Source organism: Chelonia mydas, chromosome 7 (assembly GCF_015237465.2).
Source record: "Chelonia mydas isolate rCheMyd1 chromosome 7, rCheMyd1.pri.v2, whole genome shotgun sequence".
Taxonomy (NCBI): Eukaryota; Metazoa; Chordata; order Testudines; family Cheloniidae; genus Chelonia; species Chelonia mydas.
Window position 1 is genome coordinate 36,172,261 of NC_057853.1, and position 12,350 is coordinate 36,184,610.

Genomic DNA, 12,350 nt, shown 5'->3' on the forward strand with positions numbered 1-12,350 from the left:
AGTGCAACTCATTGGTACCAAAACCAAACAGACCCCAGGGTACACATGCCCACTGTCTGCTCCAAAGGTCTTACAGTCAGCAAAGCTCTGCTCCCCACCCCCCCCCCGCCTTTTCTCTTGGTGGTAGATGGGGGAGGGGGAGGCAAGAAGCAGAGCAGGATAGAGAAATTCCTGCTACAGCTGCTGCTTCTGAGAGAGAGAGAGCATGTGTGCTCCTGTTTCTCCTTTCACCCCGTTCATGGGACCTTAGTCATTTGGGTGCTTATGAAAATTTTATCCAGCATCCCCATACTTGGTTGCAAGCATCTTCAGGAGTCTTCTGTTTCCTGGGTTTTCCCTAAATGACACAGTGCGTGTTTGGCTATAACTCAAGGATAAACCACAACAGCACCAAATATACAAAGATAAGGGCATGGGAGAAAGTCCACGTTCAGAAAGGTAATGAAGATGGGCTTGGGTGTTATGATTAAGGGAGAGCACCAGAAATTTGTTTAGTTTGCAAGAGATGGGGTTAATATGAGCCCATTAAAGGCTTTGGTGACTGGCAAAGTTCATGCCAGATTGTAGTTTGTTCAGCATGCAATGAGCTCTGATATATATGTATTTATACATTTGTTTCTTCTTTGCACTTGTATTGCTGATTCCGAGGACATTTCCCGTGTTTGAGATGTGGGGATGGGGGGCGGGGAGGGAGAGAGGTACAGTCTTCAGCGTACGTTGTCCTATAATGTTTCAGGGAAATGAAGAAAGGAAATGTCGGCGTGGCATTGGAGATATTTGTGAACAAATTCCGTGACAGCATGGGCAGAAAAGTGGATTTAGGCCTAGTTGGCGAAGATGGAGTAGCACATCCCAGCCTTAAGGTAAGTACTGAATGTTAATTATCAAACAAACCTATTGATGGACTAGAAAAGCCAGTGTCAACTACTTGACAGTTTTCCTTCATCTTAACTCAAGGGGAGGTGCAGGAAGCAGTGCCCTTATAGAATATCTGGATTCTGGCCTACCACCACGCTAACTTGGGTCTCTCAGTTCTTTGTCACAGCCTTAGGCCCTGATCCTGCAGAAATTTAAGTGTGGGCTTTATTTGTATATAGTGTAAAATTGGGAGTTTATAGAAAAATGACAATGACCCTTTCAAAGGAAGGGAAGAAATTACTGGAGAGTAGCACAAGTTTGTCACAGTAGAAACTCTTACCAGTTCCTTCCTCATCTGACTCCCTTCTCTTTCAAAGTATTGTTCATTTTCTTGGTCTTAGTGGAACCCCTTTTTTCTTTTTTCCTTTCTCTAATTCCTCTCCTTTTATTGAATAGTTTGGTCCTAAACAGGGCTTTGTGTTACATGCATGATAATAAGCATTGGTTTACAAATAGATGACCTAGTGCAGTGGAGTACATGTGACTTGGTAGCTGTAGAAAAGTAAAATATAGTTTTCCCCATCTATCATTAAGATGCAAAAATCATAGGAAAACAGTGAAGTGGTTTTATTGTGCTAGATAATTTTGCTCGGTGTTAGTGGCACTCAGACACAGAGAACTTACTAATACTATTCTGCTCACACAGGGGAGCTTTAACAATGTGAAGTTATCCCCAGGATAGGTACTTTGTGCTCTATGGTGCCAAAAGAGTGACGGGATGTCACTTAAAAATTAATCCATTTTTTTACTACAGCAAACTCTCTGCTGCTGCCTTCATTCTGGGAGGTATATCAGTTATGAATCTTTTCTACAAGAGGTTCAAGCCATGCTTTTTTGTTCTCTCTGCACTGTGAAAACCATAAAATAGTGCTAAAAGTTACACTTGAGAGTTGCTACAAGCTAAATATGCTGTGTTCAGTATTTTCCTCCTCCTTGGTCCCAGGAGCTAAGAGAATTGATCAGTTTTGATGTATCACCATTCTCAGGATTAATAGCCTTAGACCTAACAATTTTGCTGTAGATAACTAAATGGCATTACCTCAGTATTTGCAGCATTTCTTATTCCTGAGCGTTTGCTATATTTCCCAACACTGCAAATGCCGAGACCTTCTCAGGTAAAATTGGGAAGTTTTAATATATAGCCACTGTGCTGTACTTGCCTTTGTGGAAGAGTAAGTGAAATTAATGCCTGCAGAATGGGTTCTTAAAAACGAACTAGCATTTGCTAACCAAGGAAAACCTTGGTAATGCTTGGCTGAGGGAAGCTGCAACCAACTACTGTTTCTCTCAGGGAAAGGGCAGTCCGATGCTTCCTAACTACAGTGCCTCTTCTCCTTTTGGAAAGTGGCGGGTTTTCTTCCCTGTTGGGAATGTCCCTTCACAAATCAGAAGTAAAAGATCACTTCAAAACCGGATTCTTAGAAAAGACCAAAATTACCCAGGTCTCTTATGGGTAACGAACATACTTCATCATTAACTGTAATGTTTCTTTTTTCAAGTGTCCTGCAAGGCAATATTTTTAATTAAATTGGTAATTTTGTTTTGTTTTGTTTGCTATATGAAGGCAGCCTGCCAGGTGTTTTTGAAGGGTTACTTCTGCTTCTTTTTACTGAAGAAATATTATTAAAATGCCAAGACTGGACTTCCAGACGTTTTCCAGCAGAACCAGGGAATTCCAGACATGTTCATTTTGATCTTTAACACCATTAACTGAGGTGGCAAAGGTGCTATGTCTAGCAAAGTCTTCCTTTATCCAAAATGCTTATCGAGTTTAAAAACAACAACCCAACTTGCTATTTTGAAAAGTACTGTTGAAAACTGGTGGCACTTGCTACATTCGGACTTGGTACTGCACTTGTTGACTTCAGTGGAAGCAGGTCGTTCAGGCTGGAATTACGCACATTTTTTCCCCTGTACAACTGCCCTGTTCGTTGCTTATTGCGCCCTCTTTCTTCTCCTTTCCCCTTTGATGCACGACAGCATTGAGGTGCTTTAACAGAATGGCAATGAGCCTCAGACTCGACACTTCACTAAAATTCAGCCTTTTTAAAGTAAACATTTATTTTTAACATAGCCAGTGCAGTTCTGAAATCAAGGAATTAGAAGTTGTGCTACACCTGTTAGGAATATTTAAATTACTGCCTTCTCACAACAGTCTGAGCTTTCCCACGCTCAGTAAGTAGTCCCATCCAGCTCCGGGTTTTGGATTCCTGACTGGGCAGTGAAGGAGCAGCTTGCCCTTTCAACCTTTACGCTATGTAAACTGTTTGGCTAAATCTGCAGTGTTGCCAGTTGTTAATCTAGTTTCTTACAGAGCACTCAAAACACGTATTTAAAATAATTACTAAACAGTAGATCCCCTTTGTTTTCACTTACAGGAAAGCAGCAAGAAACTTGAAGAAAACATCTATTATTTTGGAACTACAGTGGAAGGCTTGCTAAGGAGGTTTGGCAAAGTAATCACATTTTTTAATAGGATTTTCATGTTGAATAGGTTACATCAGAATTTAAAACTGACAAAATACGGACAGTGGTTTGCCTCATGATAAGCTAGTATTCCTCGCGTATAATACAGTTCTATCTAATGTATTAAATAAAAATCGGTGGGGATTCTACGTTCACCCTTGAGGGTGACAGCCTCTGCTGAAAGTTCTGTCGTCACTGCAATTAGCTGCCAACAGGTGCGAAGAATTGGTGGAGTCCCTGATTCCCTTAGTGTAAAATCTGTGTCATGCATGACATTAAGGACCATTTACAGCTAAGGAGGAAGGGGATAATACGTGTGCAAAAGCAAAGGAAATTGAAGGGTAAAAGTTTGTTACACTGGCTTGACGGGCTGTGCTAAAGGAAGTAAACCAGTGACACAAGCATACGTTCTTTTTTGAAATGTACTACATTGTGTTTGGGTGACATTGCTGGGTAATTGCGGTTTTAAATGATGTAATGGAAGCTGCTAAACTTATTTTTTTAATCTTCTCTAGACTATAGTTGATGAGCAGTTGGCTCTGAAGAGAGTGGCAGATGTCTCCATTAATTTGTACGCAATGACAGCAGCTATATCCAGGGCTAGTCGATCCATCTGTATTGGTCTACGCAATCATGATCATGAAGTAAGTGCACTTACATTTTCTATGACTGACTAATGCATGTGGTCACACCCTTTCAATATCCTATCTAAAGAGTCTGTTGAAACTAGAGTTCTCTATGGAGAACTGCAGACCCTGTACCTTAACTTAAGGTTAAGTTCTAGGACCATCTAGAGAGCAGAGACCTTTGTAGCTGTATTCACAGCCGCTGCAGATTGAATGAGATCCTTTCTCTCCTCCACTGAAGCGATGGTTCTGCATGCTCTGTGCAACAGGATAGACTTTAAGGAGCTAACACAGGGGTGGGCAAACTTTTTGGCCCTCGGGCCACATCAGGGTTGCAAAACAGTATGGAGGGCCAGGTACGGAAGGCTGTGCCTCCGCAAAGAGCCTGGCCCCCGCCCCCTCCCACTTGCCGCCCCCTGACTGTCCCCCTCAGAAACTCCGACCCATCCAACCCCCCCAGCCCAATCCTTGTCCCCTAACCGCCCCTCCAGAACCCCAACCCCCCCCCCCGCTCCCTGTCCCCTGACTGCCCCCACACCCCCACCCCTGGGACCCCCGACCCTAACTGCTCCCCCAGGATCCCACACCCTATCCAAACCTCCCTGTCCTCCCCCCCATCCAACCCCCCTGCTCCCTATCTCCTGACTGCCCCCTGGGACCTCCTGCCCCTTATCCAACCCTCCCCCCCCCCCGCCCCATTACCACGCTGCTCAGAGCGGCAGGACAGGCTTACTGGGAGGTGGGCTGGTGCAAGCTGTGCTGCCCGCATGGCGCTGTAACTGCAGGGGAGAGGCCGGGGGCTAGCTCCCTGGCCAGGAGCTATGGGGCTGGACAGGACAGTCCCCTAGTTTGCCCACCTCTGAGCTAACACCATCCTGCATATATTCTTTAAAGGGTGGGCCTTCAGATAAACCAGGGAAAGTCCACTTTCACTTCAACAGAAATGTACTCCTATCTTTAAGAATGCTGTTGGGCTGCAAGTCTTTTATAAATTGAGACAATGCACGTTAGCATCTCAAGTTTTGGAGAGCCACAGAAGAGAGACTTTTTGTTTTTCATTTAACGCTGGGGTGGGCAAACTTTTTCGGCCACGTCTGGGTATGGAAATTGTATGGCGGGCCATGAATGCTCACAAAATTGGGGGCGAGGGTTCTGGCTGGGGGCTGCTCCAGGCTGGGACTGAGGGGTTCAGGACTGGGGCAGGGGGTCAGAGGAGCAAGCTCTGGGCAGCGCTTATCTCAAGCAGCTCCCAGAAGCAGCAGCATGTCCCCAATCCGGCTTCTATGCGCAGGCGCGGTCAGACAGCTCTGTGCGCTGCCCCTGCAGCTCCCACTGGCTGTAGTTCCCGGCCAATGGGAGCTGCGGGGGTAGTGAGTGGAGCTCCTAGCTAAAGCGCAAGGGCTGGATGCAGCCCCCGGGCCATAGTTTGGCCACCACTGATTTAACTGTTATAGCAGTACAATGAGATTTATAAAAACAGGTTCATCACAGAATATAGAGAACACAGTTGTTCACAAATAAAACGGACAATACAGCAAGAGGTTTCTAATGGATGTTACATTAAATACCTCTCAGGTAGGAGAGGAAAAGAAATATGGAGTAAGTTAACCAACTTCCAGTTTGTGATCTTTGTACACAAATGATATTTTATGAATTATTAAAGCTAACACTGTCATCCAAGTATTCTCTTTAATACCACATAATTTTCTGATGTTCGTGTCAGGTTTTTTCCCCAGACATAATGGGTGGGAGATCTAAAATAATTAAAACTTCAGTCTTTAATGAACTTGGTATGTGAGATTTTTTTTTTTTTTGTAAAGTCACGTCTGGATTTGTAACGGAGTACCCATCTTCTAGTCACTGTTGGGTGATAGGGTTATTCCATTTACTGGAAGTAGTAGCTGTGGAAAAAATGGCAACCTGTCAGAATTCTTCCCACTTGTATCAATAGAAAACCAGGCTCTATACCATAAGACTAAAAGAAGAATTACACTCACGCACACCTGATCTCAAACTTATTAGCTTTTAAATACATTTAGCATGAGTTAGTAGTAATTATTTTCTTGGAGAAACTTGTTTGTATTACAATATTGTATGATTTGCTTAATACCTTTCTTTTGTTGGATTTCTTTTATCAGGTGCTGCTTACAAATATTTTCTGCACAGAGGCATATTTTAAGAATAATTATGCCATGGTGGAGTTAGAAAAATGTAAGTGCTCTAGTAGTGGGAAGGATAAACTTAATGTGATTAGAACAAACTATATGCAAGGACCTAACATGGCTTATGAGGATGTTGAATGCACATAAGCGGCTTCACTTGGGATTAGGGTGGGTGTCACCAGATGGCACTGAATAGTACTGGCCTGTTAAGAACTTCTGAAACTAACAAACAAAGAAATGCTGCTTTGGTTTTGTGATGCAGTTTTTTTTTGTTTTTTTTGGGGGGGGGGGGAGGGGGAGGTGTTGCTCCATGGGAACAGGGCATTGATGGTTTGGCTGAGGATTCTGAAAGCCCAAAGGTTGTCATAAACCACATACAGGCAATTCCCTCTAAAACTGGTGTTCCATGAAACAAGTTGCCCTAATGTACCCCAACACCTACCATTTGGCAGAGGGACAACACTATTTATACAGAAGTGTCTAACTCCCCCTCTCATTGTTATTGGTAATACAAATATCAAGAGCTCCTCATACACAGAATTCTTAAGAGAAAACTAATGAGTGCCGCCTTCAAGGCCTGGCCCAACTTCCTCTCTTGGGATCTGCTGATTTCTGTAATATGCATAGCATCGTTAGGAAGGAAAAAGGCCACAGACGCTGCTATTGAACCAATTGGTCACTTAAGTGGTACTAGCGATAGACTGCTCTGCTCTACCATATAATAAATGCAATTTAGGGAAGCTCAAACCTGTTCCTAAAGTCTTGAAATATTAGTCAAAGTTGCTGTTTCTTAGTCTTCCTCCTGTGCTGGCACAATAGATGTTTGGACTCTTCAGACAAATGCATACTAGTGTCCTGTATTTAACTATTATGTTTTTCTTTGCTTCTCCCCCCACCCCAGATGCTGCTGAAAACCTGGATGACAGTATTAAAAAAGCTGCACAGCAGGTGCTGGAAAAGAGAGCCTATATCTGTCCTCATCCACTAGAGAGGACATTCTGATCAGGGAGCCGATTAACCGATCGGAAACTTTAGTTTTTGTACAAATATTTTTCACCAGCTGCTGAATGTAACTGTAATCTTGTAAAATAAAACACCTTCTCACACCACGGTGGGGGAGAGACTAAAAAGAAACCACTAGTCAGAACCTTTCTAAGAGTAGGCTAAAGTGATGCTCATTCAGCTATGGGTATTTACATGAGATAGCCCATGAAGAAAACTTTTTACAACCTGAACAGTTATTGGGAAGAAGAATACAGCCAAGCCTTTCATCACTGGCCCAATACTTATGACTGCCACCTATTTTCTCATCCTTGGCTTCAGAAAGTATTACAGGAATGAAAATGTCACTTTTCAGCCACTGTCATACAAATTAGAGTTGACAAATTTAAGAATAATGAACTTTTTTTTTTTTTTGCCAGCTACAAGTTTGAAAAGCTTGTGTGTGTTACTGATATCTGTAAGTGGATGAACAAACTTTTTGCTAATGGTGAAATGTTTATGTTCAAATGATGGTGTATAAAAATTAACTCTCACAGTGAGAACTATGGGCTTGTCTGTCTGCTCCTGCTGGGAACATAAGGACGCCCATCAGTCAAGTGAGCATTCTCCTGAACCCATGTTGGTGCTTTAATGGTGTCTTTTGTAAAAACAAATGGTAAGTGACTTGTACTCAAAACTTAGAGGGGAGAAAGAAACAGGCAACCCTTGCTGTATGGGGTTCAGACACTTCTAATTTAGCTTCCTCTCTGCCTATGATCATTCGAGCTGTGGATAAAGGGAAATTGCTTGGGAATCTAGGGAGAGGTAACTTTCTGCAGCATTGGGGGGGGGAGGAAAGGTTTTACAAGGGTCAGCACCTCCTTGCCCTCCTGGAGTTGGAGTAAATCAATCCTCCCTAGGGGGTCATTAATATCTGAAAGGCTGATATGCACTGAAACCATTACACAGGCTGTCTATACTTGGAGTTGGAGATATAAATTCTGGCTACATACACAGGCCAGCTAGCCCCTCATGCGGTACTATATTTGTAGCAGATTAGCGCAATCACAGCTAAGGCTTGTATGTCTCCTGAAGCTAGAATTTACAGCTCTACTTTAGGCATGCCTCCAATCCATCCCCTCTAGCACTTTGTATTTTAGTTGCTACCAAATTACCTGACTCTTGAGTGGAGTCTTGCTGTAGCAGAAGGGTTGTATCCTCCCCTTTCTTCACTGGTCTCTTTCTCTTGTAAAGAAAGGAATGTTTATAACAAAGTAACCTGGAATGAAAAATCAACATGCTAATTACATATGTCTTCACAAACACTGCACTATCTGTGACAAAGGATTTAATTTTCTGTAAATATGGCATATAATAGCATAGAAATATGCACAGGGACTTGTACAATACAGTAAATCAGTTGTTAAAACAACTAATTTTAAGCCCTTCACTATACTAACCATGAAGTCTTTCCCCTCCAAAGGTTTTATGGGTCCTCACAGAACAAGTTTGTTAGGAGCTAATGAATACTTGGTTGTACCTACATTTCTGCCAACTGAAAGCATAATAAATGCCCTTAATTTTCCAGTCAGATGATTGTACTCATGGAAGGATCCTGTAATACTAGAAAAGCTGTTTTAACATCTGTTAGGATGTCCTCCTTCCCTTTGCTTACTCAGTACCAAACACCTTTTCAGCTACTATTAATTCCTTACTTTCTATATGTTTAGTAGTAGTATGCAGAAAACTAGCACTGCAGAATTATGGCAGCATTGTGCCCTACAGGTGCTGATTTATAAATTGAGATGGTTCTTTTTTACAAGCAAAGTTACATGGGTGAAGCACTCCTTGACGTGTATTGGATAAGGGCTGAACAGTCATCAGTAACTGACTGTTAAAAATTAACTAGAAAGTTAGTTGACTCACTTGAGCTGAATTTGTGCCCTGTGTTACATCTGTAAATCTCAAATAACCCACTTGCAAGCAGTGAAGTTTCTCTATAGGCTACACCAAGTGAATCAAGCAGCGTTAACCAAGCATACTTAAAAATTCCTCTGTTTTCCAAATCAAGAGTTGTTTAATGGAACTGATAAGTTTCTGTTTCTGCCAGTGGTCATAGCCACACCTACACAAGTGAGTGCATATATTTGTCTACTGAAAGATGGGGGTGTGTTTTCAATGTAATACCTGTCGGTATACGAATATCACTGTGTGTGCATACACACACACACACACAGTGATACACATATACTGACAGGTATTACATTGAAAACACACCTATATAACTGAGTGCATGGTCATGACAGTATACTTCCTTGAGCACAAAGGTTTTCCTTGGAATTGTCTATACTGTACGCAATAGAGTAGGCACAAGCTTCCTTCAGCGTTAGTACTGAAATTAAGCCCTTATGATGGTGTCGGACCAATATGCTCCTCAGCATGAGAATTAACATAATCTTGATCATTTTAAGTCATTAAAAGCTTATGCAAGAGCAGGAGCATTACCCTAGTATCCTTCCCAACTCTGGGGTAAGTACATTCTATTTACCCAAGTTACTCCTTGCATTTTTCATTTCCTTCCTAAATGAATTTGGGTTCTTGTGCATTGTAAACATTCCTGTGCTGTACCCTCAATTACTATGCCATTCTGTGCATCCTGACTAAGCTGCAGGTCAGCTGCTTCTCCAAACTAAGTGGCTTACTTGAAGTCGGCTCCTTTCAGCTTTTCAAACTTCCTGTGTTCCATGTCATGGCAGGGAACTATATTCCCATTCCACTTCAAGCTGTGCTGGTCTTCAAGACCTGGAACAAATCCATTGGTGATGCTCCTCTTTCTCGTCAGGTCTGGGTGACTGCCAGTGGCAGGTAGATGCTGCAACACTGACAGTGCTGGGATAGGCTAGGACAGTACAACAAAATTAAGCAGAAACAGGTTTCAGCCTGCGCAGTACTACTTTTGCTTATTGAATACCCATACTATAAACAAACATTTATGTTTAACAACATGGGCACATGTTAGTAAACTAAGTCCTGCTCTAACTTTTTTTTTTTATTTTATTTTTGCTCAACAGGGCAAAATCCTGGGGCCAATATTTGAATCCCAAAAAGCAGGTTTTTTCAAAGGATGCCCTCAGTAAAAGGAAACATCTGTTTTCTCCTCGACTGTTTCCCACGTGTCTAGAAGAGTCAAGGCATACAAACACAGTTTGAAATAAGCTGTCAGCAACTACTGATGTGTATGGGGGAAAAGCTGGGTGGCTGTTAGTCATTCCATACTGATCAGATGAGTGCTCTCTGTGCAAAGAGACCTTTATGTGCTGGTTTCTGGCTAACACTGCTATAATTGCTCAAGTTCAAGAGTTTTAAAAAAAAGTAAGAGAAGGAGTCTGGCCTCATGGTGCACAGGCCCAGTCCTAAAGTATTTTGTCGTATGAACAAGCTGGCTGCAAGAGCGGGAAAGCGCAGTTCCTGAGCATTTAGGTGTCACGAGTCTCAGCTGTATTTTCATTTTACTGCAGCAAAGTCTCATGCGTCATCACTATTCAAGACCAAACATACAACGGTCTTATTTACAAGGTTTTGTCACTACTCTCTACTCTCTAAACCCATGTAACCTTTTGTTTCCTGGGCAGAAAAAATTCATGCCCCATTAACTATCACACAGAGAAGCTGTAAAGTAGCTCAGTAATGCTGACACACTTTAGAGAACGGAAGGAATGCCTGAAAATTAGGGTGCCTATTGTATCAGTTACCTCCTCTGTGTCAGTGACTATATTGGATGAGGCTCTAATATTCTAGCGGCAGCACCCAGACCTCAAAAGATGATGCGAAAACACTTCAAGGAGGCAGGAATCCTACCGAGCAAGACAATGAGGATGATGACACTGCTTACAGTACAGAGAAGGGAAGAGTCCTGGGCACTTACTTAGGAAGTGGCCTCTCAGCTGCTGCAATGCAAGCTTTTAAAAAATATACAACTAGCCTGGCTAAGACACAGCCTAAGGCACCATAATCAAAAAGAAAGTAGTGGAAACTACAAGTTGAATTAGGGACTCAGTAGGGAAGGGGAGTGATTGAGTTCAGGTAAGGGTCTAAGTTCAGGTAAGGGGTTCTCACATTGGGGGTTGGGACCCCTCAGGGGGTCATGAGCTGTCAGGTTCCACCCCACTTTGCATTTATAATGGTGTTAAATATATTTAAATATTTTTAATTTATAACGGGGGGGGAGGGTTGCACTCAGAGGCTTGCTGTGTGGAAGGGGTCACCAATACAAAAGTTTGAGAACCACTGGTCTAAGGGGAAAATATGCAGGTAGAGAAACTAAGTTCAAGCTCTTCCATTAAAAAAAGACGAACGGGCAGAAAAGAGTGACTTTTTTTTTATCATTATTACTGCATTTGCTTTGGAAAGGGAAAGACAAGCATTTTACAGCACACTTAACTTCAACCCAAACTCTGAGAGTGTGAACTGGGGAAAGGAGAGAGGGTCTGAGGGCATGCTGCTGTGCGTTCATTCAAAACAAAAAGGGATGTGGCGGATGTTTGCTTTAACTTTGCTTTGTAATAAACAATCGATGGTTCCTGGTTTTTTTTTTTTTCCTCTCCAAAGTATTTGTAACTGAAAGGAATCTCCACTTTGAGTTTTAAAGTTTTCTCATTGTTTGGGTCGTCATTTATATGCAGTCACTAACCATCTGATTCATCCAACAAAAGACTAGTTCGGTGCAGGCCACCTCTGTAGCTTTTCATATCAACTAATGCAAACCATTGAATCTTACAGGGCTGGGGGGTGTCTGTGTGTTTTCTTCAGTGTCAGCTCGCACTACAGTGCTAAGAAAGCCCATACTACATAATGGTTTTCAGGAGAGTGTATGGTGGGAGAGTTGGTGTTTAGTCCATAGAAGTGGTTTGGGCCCTGTGTAGCTTTCAGTGGAGAATATTACAATTTATCTTAGTGCTTTTAAGCCAGCTGGCCAAAATCATATTCACCTTCTCCCCCAGAGTAACTAAGTTTAATAACGTTTTCCTGGCTGGTAAATTATTCTGAGAGTTTGGTAAGGCTGAGCTAAGCGGGGCCATATGCCTCAAAGATAGCAATGACTCTTTAAATGATAATCTATGTCAACAAAATATCTTGATCAGCTAAATATGGAAATTGTTTTAAAATGCTGCAGACTGTCTATCGGCATGGCTCTCAT

General features: G+C 42.3%; 2 protein-coding genes across 4 annotated transcripts in view; one reads left to right on the forward strand and one right to left on the reverse strand.

The window, feature by feature from the left end:
• The window catches only part of ACAD9 (acyl-CoA dehydrogenase family member 9), a 61,482-nt gene extending 54,180 nt beyond the window's left edge, over nucleotides 1-7,302 (forward strand). The window contains exons 14-18 of one of the 2 annotated variants that reach the window (XM_007056501.4): nucleotides 737-863; nucleotides 3,297-3,374; nucleotides 3,900-4,028; nucleotides 6,149-6,221; nucleotides 7,074-7,302. In XM_007056501.4, the coding sequence (XP_007056563.2) occupies nucleotides 737-863; nucleotides 3,297-3,374; nucleotides 3,900-4,028; nucleotides 6,149-6,221; nucleotides 7,074-7,174 (508 nt within the window). In that variant the 3' untranslated portion in view covers nucleotides 7,175-7,302. Of the gene's footprint in view, nucleotides 1-736; nucleotides 864-3,296; nucleotides 3,375-3,899; nucleotides 4,029-5,746; nucleotides 5,846-6,148; nucleotides 6,222-7,073 lie in introns of those variants that run through there. The other variant, XM_043551177.1, reaches the window with a different exon arrangement.
• The window catches only part of CFAP92 (cilia and flagella associated protein 92 (putative)), a 79,566-nt gene continuing 72,988 nt past the window's right edge, over nucleotides 5,773-12,350 (reverse strand). For both annotated transcript variants that reach the window (XM_043551176.1, XM_043551175.1), the window contains exons 17-19: nucleotides 9,856-10,052; nucleotides 8,329-8,432; nucleotides 5,773-5,911 (exon numbers count right to left, since the gene is read on the reverse strand). In XM_043551176.1, the coding sequence (XP_043407111.1) occupies nucleotides 5,868-5,911; nucleotides 8,329-8,432; nucleotides 9,856-10,052 (345 nt within the window). In that variant the 3' untranslated portion in view covers nucleotides 5,773-5,867. The remainder of the gene's footprint in view (nucleotides 5,912-8,328; nucleotides 8,433-9,855; nucleotides 10,053-12,350) is intronic.